The 26,288-nt window shown below is 44.0% G+C and overlaps 1 protein-coding gene across 1 annotated transcript in view; it reads right to left on the bottom strand.

Moving 5' to 3' along the window:
- TENT4B (terminal nucleotidyltransferase 4B) overlaps positions 1 to 26,288 on the bottom strand; it is a 78,188-nt gene that overhangs the window by 34,104 nt on the left and 17,796 nt on the right. The window contains exon 2 of the mRNA XM_090063067.1: positions 3,402 to 3,525. Within this exon, the coding sequence (XP_089919193.1) occupies positions 3,402 to 3,525 (124 nt within the window). The remainder of the gene's footprint in view (positions 1 to 3,401; positions 3,526 to 26,288) is intronic.

Here is a 26,288-nt window from a genome sequence, read left to right as displayed (position 1 = left end):
GGGGAAAAATCATTAGGTAAACCTATAAGCAAGTTCTAAAGGAAGGGACTACACAGAGAGGCATAACATTCCTTTACTCTTTTTTCCTAGCACATTAGTAGTGGGGGTATTACCATCTTCTAGATCTGACAAGTTGTCGTTACAAATAAACACAGCAGATGGCTGCACACTCAAGACTAGAAGCTGGATATGATACACCTACAAAAGGAGCATCACACTGTATTGTTCACAACACGTGACCTCCAGGGGAACATGTTCCTTGGGAAATGGTTCTGCCAGGAGGATCTCCAACAGGATCTCTTAATCTAGGGTTCTTTCTCCAGTACCACAGATTTCTTTGCATCTGGAACTGGGAAAGGCACCTTGAGATAACGTTTCTGCTACTTCTCAGCCCTATCTGAGTGTTGGGGTCAATAATGGCCTGCATATATGCATTAGGATACATGAGTAATCATGGTTCTGGAAGACATGTCTACCTTATTTTTCCCAGCAGATAAAAAGCTTTAAGTCCCTTTTATACTATGCCCATTCCATTGAGAATAGAAACTCCAGCCATCTGATGTCCCAGAATCTGGATGACAATGAGAATTGGCTTTGCATAGGTATTGTCCCTAAGCAGAGGAGCCATTCATTGTTTATGTATCTGCATGAGTTAAATATACACAGTCCTCTGGATTCTGGTTAAACTTCAAAGCCTTAAGGTTAGATGGCAGGAGGTGGAGTGTAACAAGATAAGTTGGACAAGGAAGTAGAGCAGAAAGGGGTTTGAGAGAAAAAAAGAAACAGCAGGAAAAGAAACAAGATTAAAAGAAACATAGGAAGATACAAGGTAGAGGAAACATATTGAAGACAGTGTTCAACAATACATCATTTCATTAAATTTCACGAGCATTTGTCAAAAATATTATTCAAACCAAAAAAATCTGCAGTATTCAGGTAGTTTTATGATTGGATAAATGCTAATTTACAAATAAGTTGGATAAAGACCATGGAAATGGAATATGCCAACCATTTTCCCCCACTATTTTACTAGCCCCACTAGCTATTCACAAAAAAACCAGATTCTTTTCAATTGAAAAAAATCTGATAAATCAAATCTGATATGAAATTGTTTAAAACATTTTCTGTAGATGTTCCATCACATATATTCTTCCGCTATAGCTAGTAGGCTTATTTCATGGACCCGTAGCTCTAAGATGCTAGAGTTGCAAAAACTTCTGTGACAAGACACTTTACAGGTCTGTTTAATTATATTCGTTATCTTACATATTACAGTTTAACAGAGGTATCTGTTAATTTTGGATTCTTTCTTGTTTGCCTACACCAGTATCTCTTATATCAGGGCTATCCAACTGGAATTGCACAAAGGGGTAATATGTGCCTAGTGTTCCACATTCTCAGTCTTTACCAATTTTCACTGATAAATCCCCCGATTTTTTTTTTCCAAGTCATTCAGTTTTTACTGATTTACACCTGTTTTTCAGTTCAAATCCCTGTTAACTGGCACGAATGGGGAATGGCTCAGTTACCCGAGGCACAGGTCTCCAGCTGGTTGGAAAGGAGGAGTGGTGGCGGCAGCTGCTTGCAGAGTGGGGAGCAGGAGACAGTGGCGTGGCAGTAGATGAGCAGGGGCCAGGGAAGGGTGGCTGGAGCTGCTGCCTGGAGGTGTGGGGCTCCTGGCTCTGACCTCAGGTGAGGCAGGACGGACCATGGGAATCCCTCCCAGGGCAAGCAGATCCAAGCTGCACCCTGGCGACTCCAGTTATGGCCCTGCCCCAGGCACCAAAAAAAATCCATGAATCTTTTGGGCTTTGTCTTTTGAAACACCGGGGGGGTGGGGGGGGGAGGCAGCAGGGAGAGCCTAGCCCCACTCCCTGCATCAGGCACTGCACCCAGCCACTCCACATGGGCCCACAGGGCTGGAGCTGCTGCCTAGGGGCGCAGGGTTCCTGGCTCTGACTCCAGGCAGGGCGGGAGGTGCCGGTGCTGGGGTCAGTTCTCGTTCCCCCCCTCCAACATCTAGCCACGTGCCACTACCCACTCCCCCCAAATGCCAGGGCAGCCCGGCAGCAGGCTGCTGCAGCAGGGGGGAAAGGCACAAACACAGCCATGGAAGAAAGGCAGGGCACGGTGCCATGTGCTTCCTACCACCCATCTGGGGGCACGTGCCCCCCCAGCCTGCAGCCCTGCCAGCAAGAGCCACACTCTCCCACCCTTGATGGGCTGAGCCACGCACTTCCCCCTGCCTCTTCCCTAGTCTCAGGAGCCTTACTCCCTCACTGCTGATTTAAACTAATTTGTTTTTCTTTCTTTTATCCTGATTCATCCTGGTTTTTATGTTTCGAAAGACAAAGCCCAAAAGAATCATGGATTTTTTTTTTTTTGATTTTTTTTTTAAATAAAAACTGAGAATGCAGAACACTGTATGTGCCCCACAGGATCCTAACCAGCCATGACTCCTCTAATTGTTCTGGCTGCACAGCAGCTGGAGTTTTTAGACTAGGGGTTTTCAACCTTTTTGAATCAGTGTAACCCCAGCAGCCAGACATGAGGCAGTGTACCCCCAGTGGCCGGATGTGAAGAGGGGAGTGGCATGCAGCTGGACAACCCTTACTCTAGGCTCCACTGCAGCTTCCTGCCTCTACCCCAAGGGGTGGGGCAGTGCAGCAGCACAGGGAGCTGAGGGTGAGTCTGGGCCATGCTGGGGGGAAGAGAGGAGGAAATTGGGGCTGAGTACCAGGGTATAATGCAGGCACATTTTGTGGCAGGAGGGGATTGCACTTGCACAGAGCAGCAGTGGGGGGGAGAGGTACCCAGTGCAGCACCAGCAGCGAAGAGTTGCCTGCATGGCCAAGCACAGCAGTGGTCAAAAGAGTGTCCACATAGGATGCCTGGTGTGGCCTGTGCTGCAACCAGTCCCACTAGTGTGGCCCCCAGGGGCTTATACGTTTGACCCTGTCTTGTATCATTATTGCCATCAAGCTACTCCCTCTAAAAACCAACCTACCTCTGCATTAATGCTAACCTCCTGCTCCTAAGTAACACATTGCAGGTATAAAGACAACAAAATACATGAAAACTTAATGACATTTCATGCCCTTTCTTTTTCTGTAGTATAGCTAATTTAGATCCTTAGGACAGGGCCTTTGTTACTGTATTGTTTTAAAATGCCATGTTCAAGTGCATTGCTTCCAGGGAAAAACAATCATTGTATATTATATTTGGCTAGAAAACATTATCACTATCATCATTATTAATATCAATGGCAGTAATAATAATTATTATTAATATCACGATCCTCATTAGAAAAGGTGATCTTTTAATTAAGAAAATTGTTTACATAAATGAACAAAAAAATCATAAAGAGAAGAAGCTTTAAAATCATGCCGAGTCCTACTCACATCTGCATTGGGCCAGAGTTCCTTAATAACATTTTCTATCCTATTCACCACTTCCATTCGCATCCTCTCTTCTTCAGCTCTAGGAGACATATATTTGTAGAAGTCAATGATTTCCTCGTGAAGACTGGAGATAGAGAGAGGGGAGGGGGGAGAAAAATCCAACAAAAATTACCACCACCACCACACAAAAAAATAAATCTGTGGAATATAAACAGGATTTTATTATTTCAAAACAATAGCTGAAAAATATTTCTTGAACACCAAATACTGCCTTTAAATCAGAAGAAACTTTGTTTTAGCAGATTAATGGAATAAAATTTCATCTATTCACCTACAAGACAGATGCTAAACTTGTTGTAGGTTTACTAAAAATATGCAAAAGGAAACCAAAACAAAAGCAACTTTCATTTACCTTAAAAGTGAAGACTAATACCACCACTAAACATTAGTAAGTTTAAAATCTTCAATTAAGACTCAATGTACTTAAGGTAGGATGCATTATGCAGGCATTTAAAAAAGGCTTTTAAGCCATCTTTTTCTAACTGACCCCTGAGCACAAAACAGGCATCTGCAGAAACAATTTGCTATTCCACTTAAATTCAGTTATGAGCGATTTAAAAGGATGTGAAATAGCAACTGAACTGTCATTGCAGCTGCACACACCTGTTTGTTTCTGCTAAACAGCACACATTCAGACCCAACAACACATTCTGTACCATTATAGTGAGTAATCCATGACTGGGAACATGGAAGAATATGAGCTTGATAAATGACCAAGATGTGGGACAGACTGCATTTGAGTAGGTAGCAGCAATAAGGGTTTGAGTAGGGATTTTGTGAATTACATCTACATGTTCACATTATGTTTGATTAACCAGGAAAACAAGGCAAAAAACAAAATAAATAAAACAATGCTCTCCCCCAAAAAACGGTTCTCCCAGCTTTCTCTCCTTCTACACTGTCAAATTAAACACAGTCCTTGAATTCCTGAAAGATGAGCAGTTCTATGCCAGGACTCTAATTTTATTTCACTAGTTTGTTACAGCCCTAATATACTAGCAGGTAGTTACTTCAAACATGTTTTAAAGAAGGTAAGAGCCATACAAAACAAATCCATCTTACCCTAGAGTTCTGATGGACTACTACGGGGAGTGATTTGCAAGGTTAACGCCTTTCAATGAGAAATGAAAAGTCTTCATAATATCTGCACAAGAGATTAGGGGAACAAACAGTCTCTATCTTTTATTCAATTATCTATTTTTATATAATTAGGTATCTACCTAAATTGTGGAGAGGCAAAGGGTTTTTTTGCAACCTGCTCACAGTTCGCAACGCCTATTTTGTGTAATCTGCAACACAACAGAACTTCAACGCACATAAAATGCTTTCAAAACCAGTTTAAGATAAACCTGAATGGATGTAGTATTAGATGTCACTTATTTAGGTTAAATCGTTTTATTGAACTCTGTCCCAGGTTCCCTCCAGGTTCAAGTTAAGTCACAGTACCCCAGGTTGCTTTGCACCTCTCCTGCAACCTCCCCCACCTTGCAGGGTAGGTAGGTCAGCCTTGGCCAAAGCTGTCTGCTCCAGCCAAGTCACGAGGTGTACTCTAAAATCCCCCAGACTCTGGCCTGGGCCACTGCAGGCGTGTGGCTGCATTTCTAGAATCAGAAGTAAATGTCTGTTCTTTTGCTTAAATCAGTTCAATCTATGCAACTTAAACTAAACTGCAAAGATTGAACTGATTCAGCCTCAGACTTTTTGACTGTTTGCACTCATTTCTTGACTGCTGGCTGCCTTTCATGCAGCTCTGCCCCTCAGCGCTGACTGGCGGAGGTACAAGGGGACAGCCGCTATCTTGATTAATGGCTGCCCTTCATGCTGCCCTGCCCCTTGGTCCCAACTGGCAGAGAAGCCCCAGCAGAGGGGAAGGAAGGACAAGGGGGCAGCTGCTATCTGGTCTGCTACCCTTTGTGCCACTCTGCCAGTTGGCACCTTCCCCTCCCAGCAGTGAGGACCACTGGCTTCCAATGAGGAGTTCTGATGAACTAATCATATGCCACTTGGGGGTATTTGATTTCTTAACAATGTTACTTCTCAAAGGTCTCAACTCTACAACTAGTAGTTTCTCTTAGCCATCTCACTGCACTTCAGTCAGTTTGTAATTAATTTTAAGGAACTTTCTGTAGTGTTATAATTCTGTAGCAGCAAAGAGGTTTGGGCGAGAAGCATATGCAAGTAGAAGACAAATCTGAACACTTCATAATCAACAACAGAACTTACTGATCTCACCAGTCAAAGATCACTAAAGTGCCAAAACTAATGATCAAGTTTGTAAAGGTTAGGGTGATAACTATATATATTACTGCTGTCCACGGCAATAGAAAAGAAGAGGAAGAGATAAGAAAGATGAATAGGAATCTGCCTAACAACCTAGAATTCCCCCCCCCTTTTTTTAAATAGAAAAAACACACAAAAAATGGAATCCCAAGTTACAAAAGGGATTGTTTCCAGGGCTTCAGGGCATGCCAAAAGTTACAGGAGTATGCAAAAAGAGACGTCAGTAACACAGTTCCTTGATTCCCATTCATATGGTTATTATTATATTAGTCTGCCTCACTTTCTTTGGGGAGCCCTGCAGAATGGACCAAGCAGCCCGACCCTGCCCAGTGCCACGTGCAGGTTATGGGGAAAGGCACTATGGAGCTGGGCTGGCACTGCCCCTCTACCTGCCGTCCCAGCGAAGCCCCATAACAGCTTCACTATACAGGACTTTCCCCGCCCCCACACCCTGGCATGGGGATCGGGTGGAGAACCCAGCAACTGTATGCAAGGCATGCACGATGGTAGCCATGTACAGTCCTGGGGCTCACCAGCATGTGTACTTTCAGGGGGTGCTCCTGCCACAGGGGCCATGAGTGCCCCAAGGGCCTTCTGCCACCAGTAGTGGCAAGGGCTGTGCACAAGGGAGGCATGTGCGCGATTTCATAGACATCAGGGCTGGAAGGGACCTCGGGAGATCGAGTCCAGCCCCCTGCCCAAAGGGCAGGAAGTCAGCTGGGGTCATAGGATCCCAGCAAGATAAGCATCCAATTTACTCTTGAAGGTATTCAATGTAGGTGCTTGAACCACCTCCGCTGGCAGACTGTTCCAGAACTTGGAGGCTCGGACAGTAAAGAAATTCTTCCTTATGTCCAGCCTGAAACGGTCTTGCAGGAGTTTGTGACCGTTCGACCTCGTCATCCCTTGGGGCGCTCTGGTGAACAAACGTTCCCCCAGATCCTGGTGGTCACCCCTGATAAACTTATAGGTGGCCATCAGATCACCCCTGAGCCTACGCTTTTCCAGGCTAAAGAGTCCCATGTCTCTCAGCCTATCATTGTAAGATCTGTTTTCCTGACCTCTGATCATGCACGTGGCTCTCCTCTGGACTCTCTCAAGCTTCTCCACATCCTTTTTGAATTGTGGAGCCCAAAACTGGACGCAGTACTCCAGCTGCGGCCTCACCAAGGCCGAGTACAAGGGGAGAATGACGTCCCGGGATTTGCTCGAGAAGCATCTATGGATGCAAGCCAGCGTTTTGGTCGCTCTATTAGCCGCAGCATCGCATTGCAGGCTCATGTTCATCTTGTGGTCAATGATGACCCCCAAGTCTCTTTCTTCTGTAGTGCTATCCAACATAGCACTGCCAAGCCTATAAGGATGCTCCAGGTTTTTCCTCCCAAGGTGGAGAACCTTGCATTTTTCGGTGTTAAACACCACCAGGTTCTCATCTGCCCATTTGCTGAGCTTGTCCAGGTCAGCCTGGATCACCCGCCTATCTTCTGGCGTGGATGCTTTGCCCCAAAGTTTGGTGTCATCGGCGAACTTGGCCAGTCCACTCCTGACTCCAATGTCCACATCATTAATGAAGCTGTTGAACAGTATGGGTCCCAGGACAGAGCCTTGAGGGACCCCACTGGTCACAGGGCACCATGATGAGTGACTGCCATCAATTACAACCCTCTGGATCCGACCACGGAGCCAATTTCCCAGCCAGTGGATCGTGGTGGAGCCAAGGCCACAACTGGCCAGTTTGGCCAAGAGGTGATCATGGGATACCAGATCAAAAGCTTTTTTGAAGTCAAGATACATGACATCAATCTCTTCTCCCTTGTCTAGGTGATAGGTCACCTGGTCATAGAAGGAAATGAGATTGGTCAAACAAGACCTACTCGCAACAAACCCATGCTGGCTATCCCTTAGGATGCTAGCCTGGGCCAGTCCCTCAAGGATGGCCTCCTTAATAAACTTTTCTAAGATCTTCCCCAGGATAGAAGTCAGGCTAATGGGCCTGTAGTTAGCCGGATCCACTCTCCTCCCTTTCTTGAAGATCGGCAACACATTGGCCTTCTTCCAGTCTTTGGGCACTATACCAGGGTGCCAGGAGTTTTCAAAGATCCGTGCCAAGGGCTGGGCTATGACGCTCGCCAGCTCCTTGAGTACCCTGGGGTGCAGATTGTCAGGGCCAGCTGACTTGAAGGTATCCAGCTTCTCAAGGTGTTCCTTCACAAGGTCAGCATTTATGGAGGGTAGGGGATCCCCATCACCCGGATCTCCCTGTCCCATAGCAGGCATGGGCGTCCCATGGGACTGATGAAAGACTGACGCAAAGTACCTATTTAATAGGTTGGCTTTTTCCTAGGCGTCAGTTGCCCCATCTGGTTTAGCAGGGGTCCAACGTTGCCCTTGCTTTTCCTCCGGCTCCCCACATATCTGAAAAAGGACTTTTTGTTGTCCCTGATGCTTGAAGCTAGTTGGAGTTCAGTTGCAGCCTTGGCTTTCCTGGTTTGCCCCCTGCAGGACTGGACCAGCGCAGAATAATCCTCCTTGGAGGTGAATCCCGTCCTCCATCCTTTGTAGGCTTTCCCTTTTAGCCGCAGGAGGTCCGCTAGGTCCCTGGAGAGCCAGGAGGGCTGCTGTGCCTTCTTGCTGCCTTTCCTCCATGTTGGAATAGATTTAGCTTGTGCATTGAGGATCGCTTCCTTGACAAGCAACCACTCTTCTTGAATTCCCCTCTCCCTGGGGTCATGGTCCCTTAGGGCCTGACCGACAAGCCTCTTGAGCTTGTCAAAGTCGGCTTTTCTGAAGTCAAGGACTTCTGTGTTGCTGACTGACTTGCCAGCTTTACGGCAGATGGTGAAGGTGATCAGCTCGTGGTCGATGTCACCCAGCTTCCCATCGATCACTAGGTCGCCAATTAGGTCGTCCCCCGTAGCCAGTACCAGGTTGAGCAGCACTTTGCCTCTCGTTGGCCCATAGACTTCTTGAGTCAGGTAGAGGTCATCCACGCACGAGAGAAAGCTTTGCGACCGCTCAGATTTTGCTGAGTGATCTTCCCAGGAGATGTCTGGGTAACTGAAGTCCCCCATGACAACGAAGGTCCTGGAGCAAGCGGCCTCAGTCAGTTCCCAGGCGAACTCCTGGTCAAGCTCAGGACTTTGAGTGGGAGGTCTGTAGTAGACTCCCACCGTTGTGTCCCCTGTGCCGTATTCCCCATGAATGTTTACCCAGAGGGTCTCTAGCTGTCCATGCCGGTTGCCAACATCAGCTTGCAGGGACATGTAGCTTTCCTTCACATAGAGAGCTACACCCCGACCCCTTTTGTCAACACGATCCCTCCTGTACAGGGTATAGCCCTCTATACCTGTGGTCCAGTCATGGGTGGAGTCCCACCAGGTCTCCGTTATCCCAATGACGTCATAATTCTTTGCACTGAGCAGGAGGATGAGCTCCTCCTGCTTGTTGCCCAGGCTCCTGGCATTAGTGTACAGGCAGGCAAGTGTGCCCTTAGGGGCTCTTGCCTTGCCCACAGATTGTGCCAGGGCTGGGGCAGGGGTGGGCTCCCTTAAGTGCCTTGGTCTGCTGGCTTTGCAAGGGTTGCTCGGCAGGCCAGCAGTGGCAGTAGTCCCCCCATCCCCCAGCGGGTTTAGTTTAAAGCCCAGTGGAGCAGGTCAGCCAGTCTGGCTGAGAAGAGCCTCCTCCCCAGGGGAGAGAGGTGGAGGCCATCTCTTCCCAGCAGCTCGCTGCCTCTCTTGCCAAAGAGCGGGCTGTGGTCATGGAAGCCAAAGCCTTCCCAATGACACCAGCTCCGCAGTCTTTGTTTCACTGCGTGGATCCTCCTCTCCCTCCTCAGCCCATAGCCCGAGACTGGGAGGATCGACGAAAACACCACCTGAGCTCCCAGACCCCTAAGCCCCGCTCCCAAATCCCTGTAGCGCCTCATGACCTGGCTGGGGGTGCTCTGAACCGTGTCATCGGTGCCCACGTGAATAAGGAGCATGGGATAGCGGTCTGTGGGCTGGAGGAGCTGTGGGATCCTCTCCACAATGTCTTGGATGCGGGCCCCTAGGAAGCAGACAACTTCCCGGGCTAAGGGGTCGGGGTGGCAGATTGCCCCCTCAGTCCCCTGCAGGATGGAGTCTCCCACAACAAACACCTTTCGCTTTGTCTTGGGGAGAGCGGGGGCAGTAGCTGTGGTTGAGCCTGGGTTGCCTGCGGGAGCTGGCAACTGAGCAGGCTCTGCTGGGGCTGCAAGAGGTGCGAACCTGTTGCTAAGCTCCGGCGAGGGAGGGGCCTTGGTGCACTTGTTCGTGGGGGCCCCACATGCACACCCACCCACCCCACATTCACACTCCCCCACACACACCCATAGCCCCCCCACAAACCCAATACCCACCTACCCACACCATCCCCCACTCCCATGTGCATGCACGCACACACCCACCCCCTATACCCACCCAAAATCCCCTCACACCCTTCTATGCTCCCCCCACAAATATACAAGAGTAAGACTTTATTTTGAGTTATTATGCAATCACCTCTATGTACACTACATACACAAATGAGGACAAAATATTTTTTGAAATAAAATATATTATGGTTGATATTTGCTTTTCAGTATACATTTTTTTCCCCTAGTTCCAATATGGTAACCTCCTCCCCACCCAGGAGTACTTCCAGGGACAATGGGAGGGACTTCCAGTGGCAAAAGTCAAGGGTTAGGGGTGGGACTTCCAGTCCCAAGATGGTGACCAGGGGATGGGGCACCTGTCAAGGGGCAGGGCTACCCTTGCAGCCCTCAACAGCTCACCAAAACTCATTAAGTGGCCCTCCAGTTGAAATAATTGCCCACCCTGATACACAGCCTTGATTGCACTGAAGAAACTCTGCAAGTCATAAATTTTCAATAAATTGTTGAACTGGACTGGTCATCTCCTATAGCTCTCCATGGACACAACATAACTGTTAATTCAACTAGTGACAACTGCATAAGACTATTAGATATAACATGAAGAGTATTCATTAGATCCATGTACAACTCTATGGGTCACTTGATTTAGATGTGTGGTTCTTATACCAATTTTCTGCAGGAACATGGTAGAACAGTAACAGTTCAAAAGGCAGAGTGGCAAAATTCTAATATTTGGTACCCATCACTAACTTCTCCCAGCAGGAAAGTACCAAAATGTATCATTATAAAGCCAAGAAAATAGTACTAGTAGAGGCAGACTCAAGTTTTATCTCAATATGAAGTGATTTAACAGTATGAATCTAATTAAATTAAATAACTAAAATAACATTGAAAATTTAAGCTCAAGGTTATACGTATAGTATTCAATGGCTTAGTTGATCAAGAATTAGTATAAAAATTGCCACTACACACAGTTTGCTTGGATTAATAGAACTTGTTTACAAAACGTCTTCTGAGATATTCTAAATCTTTAGATTAAAGATGAAAAGGATCCACAAATTAGTTCTGACCCTATGACAGTATTTTCCTTCTATTTAATGCCACTGCATTCATTAATTTTCTCTGGATAAAAATCTCATAATGAGCAGGCTTTAAGGAAACTGTTACACACCTATAATAAACATTCTGTTCATAGTCAGGCAAGGCTTATTGTTATTTGAATTTATATTTATTTATGCAGGAAAAGAACGATTATTCTACCTGATCAAGATACAATTTTAATATAATGAAACTCACTCAGTGTATCTACACGCGTGTTAATGTGCCTTTTCTAATGCTCATTAAATTTAGTAGCTCAAATATGAGGTATCAATTAATACATATTAGACTGTGCTATTGCACAGTAGCGCATTTGCACACCTTTTTAGTGACACTTAATGCAAAGTAGACTAATTTACTGTGCATTAGCATAATGACACTTTTTCTTACATGATGCTTTAATGCACAGTAAAATAGTCTACTCAACTGAGCATTAAAGCTTGCATGTAGAGTGCCCACTATACTGCAAATACAGCAATAGAATCAACAAAAGAAGAACAGCTTGGGGAGGTGTGGGCACTAACATGCATTTTTAGCAGCCCAGAGGTTGCAAGTTTGAGGCTATAGCAGAAGTGCTCATGGTGTGGCCAGTCAGATTCCAATAAATCTGAATTTTAATAAATATTTTGTCACAAGAACATGAGAAAGGAAAGGAGTAGAACTAAGGGATGCGTTCTTTTGTAAAACGTAAAGAAGATATCTGTAACAAGTGGACATCCCAGGGCGGATCTCAATCTAGGCTTGCCCACTTGTTTCCAGGCAAACCATCTGCTTGTCTCTCCTGCCATGCCTTGATGATCCAGATTATCAGACATTAGTCAGGCAGGAGACTGGGCTCCCAGCCCCATCCCTGGGCCTACTAGCCCCATCCTCTGGCTCCAGGCCCCATCTTCAGGCCACAAGCCTCTCCCAGCTCTAAGCCCTGTCCTTGGGCTCCGAGCCCCATCCCCAGGGTACAAGCCTGCCCTGCCCTCGGATTCCAAGCTGTCCCTGGGCATCACCCAATCTCTATCTCCCTAGGCCCCACTCCCCTTCACTGGGCTTCAAACCCCTTACCATGGGACTAGGGCTCCAAGCCCCATCCCCCCTGGAGCCTAACACCTAGCTCCATAATGCGCTCAGGATCTCCTGCGAGACTGGGCACTGCCGCAGGTCCCTCTACCAACCCGGGCCCTGTCTCAGTGCTCACAGTGAGCTTGGGCTCCCCGTCTCACAACCCAGAGATATAGGGGCTGGGATTTTTAGGCACACCTACTTGTCTTTCACTGGGGAGGTAACTGGCCCAGCATTTCTGGGGAGCTACCCCATCACAAGTAGCTCCACCAGGCCACCCTTCCCTGGCAGGGTGCAGTTTCAGGTCTTGCTCAGGACCATGGGGCCTCCTCCTTTCCCACAGCCCTAGCTCTTACCTCCAAGATATTCCAGGCAGCAGCTCAGCCAGATGTTGCCTCCTCAGCTGGTAGCAGCAAACTGCTTCTGTGCAGTTCAGAAACCCAGTCCTTATACACTGCAACTGAGCCCCGCTCCCCAAGCAAGCAACTCTGCTTGATTACCACCACAGGCAGCTGAGGGCTGCCTGGCTGCCACTCAAGCCCCTGAGAGTAAATCAAGCACAGGGTGCTCTGTTACAATATCAATCATAAAAAAAAAAGTTTGAGTCTTCTATATAACAATCCTGGTGCAGAGCATATGTTCAACCCACGTTCTTTTTATAAAGATGGTTTGGTAAAAAGTAAAAGGTCTGTATCAATTTTAGCAGTCTTCAAATAGACAACTGACTCAAAAGGTAGACTGCCTTACCTAGATACCACACTTATCTGAACCCAAGATGACTTTGAATTTAATTGGATTCTACACACAGAAAAAAACGCTGGTATAATTTTCCAAGCATAGAGTCTAATTACTGGAGTGTTGTCTTAAATTCATCCACCAACTGCTTTATCAGGGAAAGCAGTGGCAAAGGAACAGATGGTGGAGGGAAGGTGGCCTGGCCCTTGCCTCTTACTTCTCCCACATTGAGTGCCTGTGGCCTCAGGCATCTGCTCCCCAACAAAAATTTCTTCTCCCTGGTGCCTGTTCCCCTGACACTTGCCCCTTGCTCCAGCCTTAAACAGGCAGTAGCAACAGCAGTGGCAGCTCCGACCCCAGGGAGGCAGCAGCAGCAGCTCTGGCCCTGGCTCCAGGCAGGCAGTGGCAGCTGAAGCCCCAAACAGGCGGTGGTGGCAATAGTTTTGGCCCTGACCCTGGATCAGACCTAGGGCAAGACCTGGAATACCAGGCTGGTACTCAAATCCAAGATAAATTCCACCCCCTACCACAGGTTGAGCGTGTGTGTGGGGGGGGGGGGAAGAAGAACAGGAAATCCTCATCATAGATTCAAGTATATCCGGTAGTTTACAAGCTTCATTCCAATGAAGTAGTTATCCTTTCCTAACATACAAACTTGAAGATGGTAGCATTCACTATTAAAAAGTATCTTCATTTTATGAGTTTGTTTTCAATCAAAATTATGGGATAACGGATGCCACACAGCTGTACAACTTTACCCATATTTTGCATGGCATAGTTAGGATTAAACAGATATGCTTAAACTGGAATCTACATGTTTTGTAGTCTCAGAGTCACCCCTTTGGGCTATCAGTTTGCAAAACCTATTCCTCAGTCCTTTTAAGTTTCCATTTCGCAGTACTGTTGTTTCATGCAGGGAAACAGTGAATTGGCCACACAGAAGTAAACAACAAAAAACTCTTGCATCACTGGGACAGCAGTGCAAAGTATTTAACAAAGCTAGGTTATTGAAACCATGACCATGGGGAACATGCTCAAATTTAAGTTTCTGTTTCCATGTGTGTTTGATGTTGGCAAACGAAGTAGAACATGGGTGAGCAGCCTGGTTGGGCAGAGTGCCAAAAACACCTACAAGCTTGATTTGCAAGATGTTGGCATGCCAGGGCAGAGGGCTGGGGAGCTGAGGGGCCCGATCCTTGTTGTAGCAGCACAGCCCTAGTCCCTTCCCCACTATCTGCCCTGAGGCGTGCATGCCAAGCAAAATGCCTTCACGTTCCACACACTGAAACCCGTGCCAGGGGTTGCCTACCCTGCAGTAAAAGATTAGCAAGGGTACAAAACATCAGCCAATAAATGTTGTTAAAAAAAAAAGGCAAAACAAAACAAAAAAAACAACTGCAGATTAGCAAAATCATTTTTCAGCTATGAAGCAGCAAAAAAACCAAACAAACCCAAAATAGACAAATATGGAAGTGTCAGTCAGTTTACAGCCCTTTTGTTCTTTTGCCAAGCTCTGCACCAAAACTTTAAAAACCACCCATCTATGCAACACAGGTCTTTAAAAATGGCTTGTACTTTTTAGCTTTTAAAGTTGTTTAATAATCCTTTTTCAGGGTTATACCAATTTAAAATGGGTGATGGATCAAACCCATTTTTCAGAGAAAAGCTAAAGATCATGAACTTATCCTTCAGGAGAGAAGGGATATGCGATGTTTGGAAACTGGAGACGATGGAATGAAAAAAACTCTTGAACATTTTATATAGAAATTAAAGTGTTAAGATTACAAAATAAGCCAATAAAACAAAACCATAAATTAAAAAAATGCTGCAGTCACAGAGGCAAACGATGCAATGAATAACAGGACACTAAATGCATTAGGTGCCAGAAGTATATGGTCTCTCATACCAACTGCACCCAAGGCAAGTTAGACAGTGAAAACCAATTCCTTAGCTTTCACTGGCTTGCATCTCAACCATATTTAAAAAGGAGTTGTAGTTTAATTAAAACCAAGTTGGAAAAAACAGTTTTCTGCTAACAGGAATGTGTTATACCAATAAAGTAAAAATGGCAGCCTTAAAAAAAATTGAGAATGTGAAAACTTCATTTTCAGTTTTAGCAATGACCTGTAGGGAAATTAATTCATTCTCTTCCAGACAGAGCAATATTTTCTCCCTTCTAATTGCACAACAACTGCAAAGATAAAGAATAGTAAAGTTCACAACCATAATTCAATTCTTTTGTTCAAAAGTGAGAATCCTAAGGTAAGAGCAATCTTTGACCTGTTCAAGTGTTAAAAGGGAAAGTACCTCCAGCTGAGTAGTATTGCAGAGTGTCTCCTCCCCCTACCGAGTCTCCAAGACAGGCAAATGGTAGTGTAACGAGAAGTGGGCGAGTAGTGCACCAGCCCTAGGCAATGCCTTAGCAGGGATGCCAGAATGGCAATGCCCTAGGGAATCTACATAACAGCTCCTGCTGCAGCAGCAGCAGCGGCAGCAACAGTCAGCAGATTTTGTTGAGGCAGCAACAGCCTAGGACATAGAGCCCCTGGCACAGGTAAGAAGGATCTCCTCTTCACCTCTGCCCCACACTTTCTCCGGCAGGGTACAACCTTGTTAGTTATGCCTCTGGATGCAAGAGCTTTTTGAAGAGCAACACATCATGTACATCATTTTAAACTATCAGCATCTTCCAGGGTTATCCAGTAGCCAACTAAGTGTAATGCTATATTGCAATGTCTGTTATGTGGTAAATATAACAGGCAAATGCTAAGAAATAAGCTTTATCCCTTTGCTCTTGCTCTGCATAGGACTGCCATTACAGTAGTGCTGTGTTTCCAGAACTGCCATCAGGGGCACAGCCAGCACCAAGATCCTGAGAATATCCCTGAGCACATGCCAAAAAGCAACCATACAGCATTCTTCATCAAGTGACATGTATGAAACAGGCGTGTCTGGGTGAGGCTCATTTCTCAGCTGTCTTCTCTGGGGTAACCCTGAGTACCATAGCAGTTGTGCTGAAGTTGGGAAGTTGGTCAATTGACCAATCAAATGATATCAGTTGCAGCTGACTACTAGTTATTTGACCAGTCAAAAACTGTCAGATATTATGTGAAACAAATAACAAAATGTCTGAAGAAATGCCCTGCTGCCTACTTAGCATAAATCAGTTTTTAAAATGCAGTTATTTTACAGTTGCTCTGCGAGTCTTATTTCTAAACAGAAACATATTTCTTTTTTTTTCTTTTGTAACTATTTGGGCTGACCCTGCAGTTTTGGGATAAAAGATAAGGAAAAGAATTGTTCAGACTCGATTATCATTCATATTTATACTTAGCAGTTATAAAAACTCATTAAAATTTTTCAGAATGTAATTTCATTGTTTCACAGTAACAGTTAATTAACTTGGGGGTGCTTTATAATTACCATAAGTATCTAACCTACTGAAGATTAAAGTCTCTCTCTTCACTGGTCTAATAAATAAATGCTTAAACTATATGACTATTATTTGACAATATTTGACTGGTCAATTGACCAGGTATTTTTGGATCAGTCAAATACCCAGCCTTAAGTAGTACAGCACTTCTTCTGACACTTTGGGCATAACTGAAACCTTGGCCCTCAGGAGAAACCAAGATTAAGAATAATAATATAACTAGCACTTGCCCTACAGAAAACAATGGCAGATGCTTTTATATAAGATTCATCTTTAACAACCCAAGACACACAGCTAAATCACCAGCAGGACCCCACCATTTCTTTGGTGAAGTACCATGTATTGTGCCTACATATAGGCCACACTAAAAAAAAAAAAGAGGAAGAAATCCCTGCCGAGTCTTGCACTGCATTTTACCAACCTGACAAACAGTACACTGATAATTTGACAGATTTTTGAGAGTTAATGAACACGATCCCTCTAATAAAATTCACCAGTTTGGAATGTAGCGTCATATGCCTGTCTTTGCATACAGAAGCAGAATACACTGTGAAAAGTCTTAAATGGTTCACAAAAGGCAGATACTGTGCTAGCATTTGGATAAATATACTACATATGCCACTTAATTCAGAATGGCTGCTTGACAATGCAGTCTCCTAGGAAACAATTAAACCAAGATCTAGGTAATTTTTAGAATTCATCGAAAAACTGTGATTTTTATCAATGTCATTTATAGTTTGCAGGGCAAATCACATGAATTATGTTTTAAAATTAAGGGAATATTTTTAAGCAGCACTTCAAAGATTTAGGAACTACAGGCAGTTCATCTCGTTTCCTTCGACTAGTCACTACTCCTGGGCAACTGGGTATGCAATTATCTTTCGTGTTCCTGATCGAACGGCTACAGTACATTCTGGTTAATTTACCTATGGGGCACTTTGCCACTATGGTTAATTTATCACTGTTCTAATTTTCCACCAGCACCTCTTCCACTGTATCATCAACTCCTGATAATTGGTCATTACCAAATTATTTGCTTAATTATCTAGTATAAACTTGCTCTCTCTCAACTCTGGTAGAGGGCAAAAACGTATATATCCATTCATTTATACCAGAAGTGTATGCTTTCATGCTTACTGGCAGTCATGTGACCAGCTGTAAACAAACAGTATGAGCCCCCCAGCCCCAAAGAGATTAAACATATCAGTCATTTATTCATAAGCTTTTAGATATTTTTCCAAAGATCAAATAAATACTGAATAGAAAAGGCAAAAAATAAGAAATTCTATTTGATGGGAATGCATATGGCCAGAATCAAGGAAAGGGAGGGTTAAAATCTGGACTTGTCTCTATAAAGGAGTTTTAATGAACACACATGGAAAAATGAACTGTACTAATTTCTATTTTATTCTGAACAATATTGCCCGTATTTTCAGGCTTTTATTTTAGAAACGGCTCTGGGTGAAAGCTGTCTTCATTAACTAGACTCAGGATTTTTTCAACCTTAGGCAAATTAGGCAGGGGAAAAAATAAGCAGGGGCCTTTATCTTTCACTGACAGAATAAGAATTAACTTGTTCTTGAAGATGTATGCTATCTTCTGCACTAGCTTAGGGGAAAATTACTTCTTAAGCTTAAATCTAAAAACTATGTTCTGTAAAGTTAATAGTTTTCTTCCTATTTTAAAAAACAAATGTACTAATTCTAGATTAAATGTTTAAAAATCTGCTCCACCTACACAAGACAACAGTTGAAATTTCAATGCCATAAATATTTAACCCGAACCATAGGAGAATAAGTAAAACATGCTTTCCCATAATCACTGTGTGCACTGACCAGGGCCTGGGCCAGCAGGGCTGCTGTTCCACTTCCTGCAGCGCTCCTCCTCTTGCTCCTGCCCCTTCTGTATTACTCCAGGCGGGGGGAGGGGGAGTTTGAGCCAGCAGCTCCTGCTGGAGGTGAGGAGAGCAAAGCAACAGCCAGCCAGCTGCAGCCGCACCAAGAACAACTCCACCAGAAGCTGAGCACTGGCCGGGGCTAGGACTGGGCTGGTGGGCGCCGGGGGAATAAAGTGCAGGCTGTCCCAAGTGGGGTTCAGCCCCACGCAGAGCACCGCAGGGGCAGCTGTGGACTGCACAAGCTCTGCTGAATGTGCCTGGGACCTAGCCCCCCCACCCCCCGACACAAATCCTGTAACACACGCACAAGGTTAGGCATGAAAGGCGCGTACTGGCTTTGCCCACCCATTCCACTCTCCAGCACTGCTCCATGCCCACCCGCCCAAAGTCCCACAGGGAGTTTTGATGAATTGTTGCAAGAGGAGAAAGGCAGGAGGGATGGGAAGAGGGGGTGCTGACTCAGTTCATGACAGATCATCAGAACTCCTAATGTAGCCCTCGGGTCCAAATAACTGCACATTCCTGGTCTAAATTCAGGGTCATCTTGGATTCTGGTAAATACATTATATTTCAATATCCATTTAACCTAGAAAGACACTAAGCACAAAGTTAGTGCTACAAATTAATAATCAAACTTCGCAGCATCATTTGGAGTTTCAAGCAGGCAGATGAGCTACTAGAGCAGTGGAGCTCAAACCTTCAAGCGGAGGGCCTGGGTGCTATCAGTCTGGTTGTACTGCAGCCCACTCCTCTCTGGTAGTGGAGAGGATGAAAGGACAGAGGAGGAGGTAGCTCCCACTGTCAGAGGGAGGGGAAGAGAGCAGAGCAGGGAGGACTGCAGAGGGGATGACCAGTGCTAAACAGGGCAGGGAAGGAAGAGCAGGAAATGTGCTGGGCCAAGATGCTTTCTGCTACTCCCCTGTACAAAAGCCCAGATCTAGCTTAAACTAGACAGTACTGTTCTTGATAGCATGACACACACACAGAGAGAGAGAGAGAGAGAGAAACGTCACATTTCTGTAGCTTTCAATATACCAGTAGAAAAAATCCAGTTGCTCAATCCACAGATAGTAGCATTTGGATCCTTTACTTATTCACTTCCTTTTTCACAACACTTTTTACCCTTCAAGTCCAACTATACAAGCACACAGTATTTAAGGTAGTGCTTCAGATTTGGGAAATTCTTTGTAAGGATTCCTCATCTGGGACATGTACTCAGTTGGGAGGGAGCACCTGCTTCTCTCTTGAAAAACAACTGTGGCTGCTGCCTCCAGATGTTTTGCTTCTCCCATTGAAGTGGTTCCACTTCATTGCTCTCTCCCTTCACTTTGGTAAAGGGTAGGCACTATGGAACAGCTGCAATGGGGTAGTAATAGTGATTAAGAAAGAAGGCTGCATCATATTCCTGAAAAGAAGACTAACAATCCCTTGTCAAACTGGAAGTTGAGTGAAAAAGAAAATGCCAATTAAACAACAGCACACAGCAAGGGACAATTTTGTACCATGAAGGAGAAAAATCAAACAAACTCCCCCCAACAAAATCCCACACAAAATGGAAATATAAATCTAAATGAAAGAAGAGCAAGACAAAACAAGGTAGAAGGAAGAATTTTTAATAGCTGGAACATATCATGCAGCTGTTATGCTGTGGCATGGCATAGCATGACAATACCTGCAGGTGCTGATGCAAGATACGGAAGGGACGCACACTGGAAATCATTATATTGTTCATGCACAACCATAATGGCAACTAACAAAAAGCTAATCCAACCACAAAAAGGCTGATACTACAGCTTAATCTTGAATACATTTCAATGCTGAAAAATTCAATCCCTTTTTCAATACTGAAAAATACTTCTCAGATTTACATTAAAAGGGACACTATATATGTATGGCTGTAGAAAGCAAGAAGTTATGTGGGAACTATTTTCCCCTTCAAAGGATTGCATTGGGATTCATATGCTGCATAATAACACAGCAAGATACTTAAGTGGGTACCCAATGAACTTGAAGCACACGAGTAGTTTTATTGGCTTAAAGTTTAATTTAAACACATGCTTAAGTAACTTATTTAACCAAAGCTTCAATCATAAGTATAATCCCACACCAGAGAGCAGTGGGGGAAAAAATCTTTACTGCCTTTGTGCAAACTTGCAAAAAGTATATGTCTTTAGTACAACCACAACACAAATCTTTTACTCTTCTGAAACACCAAAGAATATTCTTTATTACATCTGTGTGTAGGTTGTAGCCATGTTGATCTAAGGACATAGGCAGACAAGGTCCTTTGGGTGAATCTGATATCTTTTTAGACCAACTTAAATAGTTGAGAAAAAAAAAATTAAAGCAAGCTTTCAGGCTTAAAAACTCTTGCTTGCTTATTTTTTTTTCTGACTATTTAAGTTGGTCTAATAAAAGATATCAGATTCACCCAAAGGACCTTGTCTGCCCTTATTACATATGTAGTTCCATAAAAATATAGGATTTTTACTTGTATACTGTGTACCTAAATAGTCAAGATGTTCCACCAGTCCTAAATTCTGATAAATTATTTTACCTTTTCTAAACAAACTATCCTATCTTCCTTAGAGAAGGCATGTGAAAACTGGAAGCTTAAAAGTTTCATTCAGATCAATTTGTGGAAAAGATTAGTGTCTGAACATTGCTACATAAATAAAGCAGTTGGAACAAGGCTCATAAGCGCTAGTTATAGAACACTCCCCAAAACTGACTTAAAAAGAAAGAGTCAAATTCATAGAAGAAACATGCATCTGATTTTTATATCTACTCCAGTTTCAATCTGAGAGAATACTGCCATTATCTCAAGGTTGAAAAATAGCAACTTCTGTACCAAGAGCTGGGACAGCCAGGAAAGCTAGCTCCAAATTACCTGGTAAATTTACGCTAGGCTGAATTTACAACTACAGGCATACCTCATTTTATTGCGCTTTGCTTTATTGTGCTTTGCAGATATTCCGTTTTTTACAAATTGAAGGTTTGTGGCAACCCTGCGTCAAGCAAGTCCATCGGCGCCATTTTTCCAACAGCATTTGCTCACTTCGTGTCTCTGTGTCACATTTTGGTAATTCTCGCAATATTTCATACTTTTTCATTATTATTATATTTGTTATGGTGATCTGTGATCTTTGATGTTACTATTGTAATTGTTTTGGGGCGCCACAAACCGCGCCCATATAACACGACGAACTTAATCGATAAACGTTGTGTGTGTTCTGACTGCTCCACCGACCGGCCGTTTCCCCCGTCTCTCTCCCTCTCCTCCGGCCTCCCTATTCCCTGAGACACAACAATATTGAAATTAGGCCAATTAATAACCCTACAATGGCCTCTAAGTGTTCAAGTGAAAGGAAGAGTCGCACGTCTCTCACTTTAAATCAAAAGCTAGAAATGATTAAGCTTAGTGAGGAAGGCATGTCAAAAGCCGAGATAGGCCGAAAGTTAGGCCTCTTGTGCCAAACAGTTAGCCAAGTTGTGAATGCAAAGGAAAAGATCTTGAAGGAAATTAAAAGTGCTACTCCAGTGAACACACGAATGATAAGAAAGCGAAACAGCCTTATTGCTGATATGGAGAAAGTTTTAGTGGTCTGGACAGAAGATCAAACCAGCCACAACATTCCCTTAAGCCAAAGCCTAATCCAGAGCAAGGCCCTAACTCTCTTCAATTCTATGAAGGCTGAGAGAGGTGAGGAAGCTGCAGAAGAAAAAGTCTGAAGCTAGCAGAGGTTGGTTCATGAGGTTTAAGGAAAGAAGCTGTCTCCATAACATAAAAGTGCAAGGTGAAGCAGCAAGTGCTGATGTAGAAGCTGCAGCAAGTTATCCAGAAGATCTAGCTAAGATAACTGATGAAGGTGGCTACACTAAACAACAGATTTTCAGTGTAGACGAAACAGCCTTATATTGGAAGAAGATGCCATCTAGGACTTTCATAGCTAGAGAGGAGAAGTCAATGCCTGGCTTCAAAGCTTCAAAGGACAGGCTGACTCTCTTGTTAGGGGCTAATGCAGCTGGTAACTTTAAGTTGAAGCCAATGCTCATTTACCATTCCGAAAATCCTAGGGCCCTTAAGAATTATGCTAAATCTACTCTGCCTGTGCTCTATAAACGGAACAACAAAGCCTGGATGACAGCACATCTGTTTACAACGTGGTTTACTGAATATTTTAAGCCCACTGTCGAGACCTACTGCTCAGAAAAAAAGATTCCTTTCAAAATATTACTGCTCATTGACAATGCACCTGGTCACCCAAGAGCTCTGATGGAGATGTACAACGACATTAATGTTGTTTTCATGCCTGCTAACACAACATCCATTCTGCAGCCCATGGATCAAGGAATAATTTTGACTTTCAAGTCTTATTATTTAAGAAATACATTTCGTAAGGCTATAGCTACCACAGATAGTGATTCCTCTGATGGATCTGGGCAAAGTAAATTGAAAACCTTCTGGAAAGGATTCACCATTCTAGATGCCATTAAGAACATTCGTGATTCATGGGAGGAGGTCAAAATATCAACATTAACAGGAGTTTGGAAGAAGTTGATTCCAACCCTCATGGATGACTTTGAGGGGTTCAAGACTTCAGTGGAGGAAGTAACTGCAGATGTGGTGGAAATAGCAAGAGAACTAGAATTAGAAGTGGAGCCTGAAGATGTGACTGAATTGCTGCAATCTCATGATAAAACTTTAACAGATGAGGAGTTGCTTCTTATGGATGAGCAAAGAAAGTGGTTTCTTGAGATGGAATCTACTCCTGGTGAAGATGCTGTGAACATTGTTGAAATGACAACAAAGGATTTAGAATATTACATAAACTTAGTTGATGAAGCAGCGGCAGGGTTTGAGAGGATTGACTCCAATTTTGAAAGAAGTTCTACTGTGGGTAAAATGCTACCAAACAGCATTGCATGCTACAGAGAAATCTTTCGTGAAAGGAAGAGTCAATTGATGCGGCAAACTTCATTGTTGTCTTATTTTAAGAAACTGCCACAGCCACCCCAACCTTCAGCAACCCCCACCCTGATCAGTCAGCCGCCATCAACATCGAGGCAAGACCCTCCACCAGCAAAAAGATTACGACTCGCTGAAGGCTCAGATGATGGTTAGCATTTTTTAGCAATAAAGTATTTTTTAATTAAGGTATGTACATTTTTTTTTAGACATAATGCTATTGCACACTTAATAGACTACAGTATAGTGTAAACATAACTTTTATATGCACTGGGAAACCAAAAAATTCGTGTGACTCGCTTTATTGCAATATTCCCTTTATTGCGGTGGTCTGGAACCGAACCTGCAATATCTCCGAGGTATGCCTGTATACACAACTTGTCTGCATGGTTTTTGTGCTAGGTAGTCAGAAGTGTCAAGGTTTAACAAAAACAGTACAAACCCCTAGTGTAGATACAATTTATAATGACAGAGATGCATTTTCCTTCCGGTACAAAAAATATCATGGTGGTATAAAGTAATATCACTGTAAGAACCTTTTCACTGGTTTAACTGTATCCACATTAGTGGGAGGTCTACAGCTTTGATTACACTTGTACAGCTAAGTGATTATTTCTGTGTTTAAACAAGGTTTTTGCTCTTCGGTGCTACTAGGGCTATCATTTATTTCCATTGCTAATATACTACATCCTGCAGGTATTGAAGTTGGTTACTCAAATGTGGAACTGCTATTTAAACAATATTGTAACTAATTCTGGAAGCTTATTTTTGTTCTTTCACTTTGCATATTTTGGAAGGGCTAATGGAATATCAGGGGACTTTTTTTTTTTTTTTAAAGCAAGTTAGAAAATAGTATGGAAGGAATCAACACCATCCTTGAAAACTATGATGCTCAACCTCTGGTCTGTGGGGTACCTTACAAGTCTGGAAATTTGGTGACAGGGGAGTGGTGGCATTTAACACCACCACTTCTCCCCCACCACCTAATTTCCAAGCCCTGCAGGCCAGATGACACAGTCCTGAATGCAGGGCTGTGGAGATGATCTGGTGCACATGGCTGGGAGTTGATCCAGCCTCATGAACCAACTCCACATCATTTATCCGGCCCCTAGAATCAAAACATCGGGCATCAATGCTTTAAAAGACTGAAAAAAATGTTTTTTTAAAAATGTTTTAAAATAAGGAAAATAAAGGAAAGGCAACACACATAAACACAATTTATTTCTATAAAAATCAACAACTCTTACTAAGCTACAGACATAGTTCTGAAGACTCACATAACAGGCATCCTATTTGTTTTTCAGTTACTTCAGTTTAGTATTCAAGCTGCAAACTAGTTACACCTGACCAAAGATGCCTTTCATATCATTTCCAGATATGTGACTGCTGCAAGCAAATTTGGCTATTTTCACATGTACAAAGGTATTTTTAAACCATTTTTCAGATTTTGTGTGTAATATAAAGCTTCCAAACAGATTTGTTCACATTTCGAACTAACTGAGTTTGCACAGCCTTTAAGGAATGTATTGTATCTAAACAAGAACAAAGGTTAGTTTGGAATCAACAGAATGGAAATCAAAGGTAACAGAGAAGTCTGATGACAGGAGACTATACCATGTTTTTCCCTAAAACTACAAACATATTGTGTTAAGAAATGCATACAGATGCAAATCTCGGGGTTCAGCTAATGATAGTAAAAAACTCCAAAAAACCTAAAAATGACACTATAAAAGCATCACTACTGCAAAAGCAGTTGTTGTTCCTAGTGGCAACACTAACAAACTACCATTTGCATAGTAAACCTGTTTTATATCTACATACAGACAGATATTTAAAGAAGCTGAGATTTACAACTATCTACAGTGAGAGACAATAATATTTTGAGCTTACTGCAAAAAAACTTGCAGGCATTTATTTCCTGGAGCAAGTTAAATTAGATGAGTCACGTAGCCTTTGCTCTCTGTCTCAGCAATTTTGATCTTTTTAAGCTTCATCAAAAGTTGAGCAAAAGTTACAAGCGATTCACATCTAACTTGCAGATACAATACTTGCAAGAGACTATTTGGACAGCTAACTTAAGAAAACATTTCAAGTAAAATCTAGAACGCATTCTTACCTGAAACATAAGACAATGATAAAAGCTTCATGACAACTAACCTTCATAGTTTAGAGCAAAAAAAAGGGCATAATATTGAAGTGATCTACAAATTAATTAAATCGTAACATTGCATGAGTTTAACTGTATTCTCTATATTAAACACAGATGGTATGTCTATACGTTCATCGATGGGCCATGGTCACGGAGCATTAAGTTTAGTACCTGCAAGGCTGGGACTAGGGAAGGGGCAGGGGAAAGCAGCAAGGCTGGGACTAGGGAAGGGGCAAGGCAGCAAAGCAGAGGGAACAGAGCAGCATTCACCCCAGCCCTGGCTACAGCAGCCCTGGGAGTGGCCGGCACCAGCTGCATGCAGCCACTGGGCTGCACTGTGCTCCGCCTCTCCCCCCGCACCTGGGCTCCACTTGTCTGTACTCACCTCTGCTCCTAGGCTGCGCTGTACCCTGGATCAGGCAGCTGGTGTCGGCTGCTCCTGGGGTCACTCCAGCACAGGCTGGGGTGAGTGTGGAAAAGCAGAGCCCCGAGCAGCATGGGACACAGCACTCACCCCAGCCCCAGCTGCAGCAGCCCCAGGATCAGCTGATGCCAGCTGCCTGTAGCCACTGGACTGCACTGTGCCCTGGTGTAGCTGCTGTATCCGGGGCTGGGGTGAGTGACATGCCCTGCACCACCCAGGGCTCCACTTGTCCACACTCACCCCAGCCTGTGCTGGAGCAGCCCTGAGAGCAGCTGACACCAACTGCCTGCACCAGGGCACAGTCCAGCCCAGAAGCAGAGGTGAGTGCAGAAAAACAGAAGCCAGGTACGGAGGGAGGGTTTTAGGTGGAGCCCCGTGCAGCCCTACAGCTGCAGG

Source organism: Crocodylus siamensis, chromosome 9 (assembly GCF_052110815.1).
Source record: "Crocodylus siamensis isolate JL-2025a chromosome 9, ASM5211081v1, whole genome shotgun sequence".
Classification (NCBI taxonomy): domain Eukaryota; kingdom Metazoa; phylum Chordata; order Crocodylia; family Crocodylidae; genus Crocodylus; species Crocodylus siamensis.
This window is presented reverse-complemented; position numbering and strand designations above follow the sequence as displayed.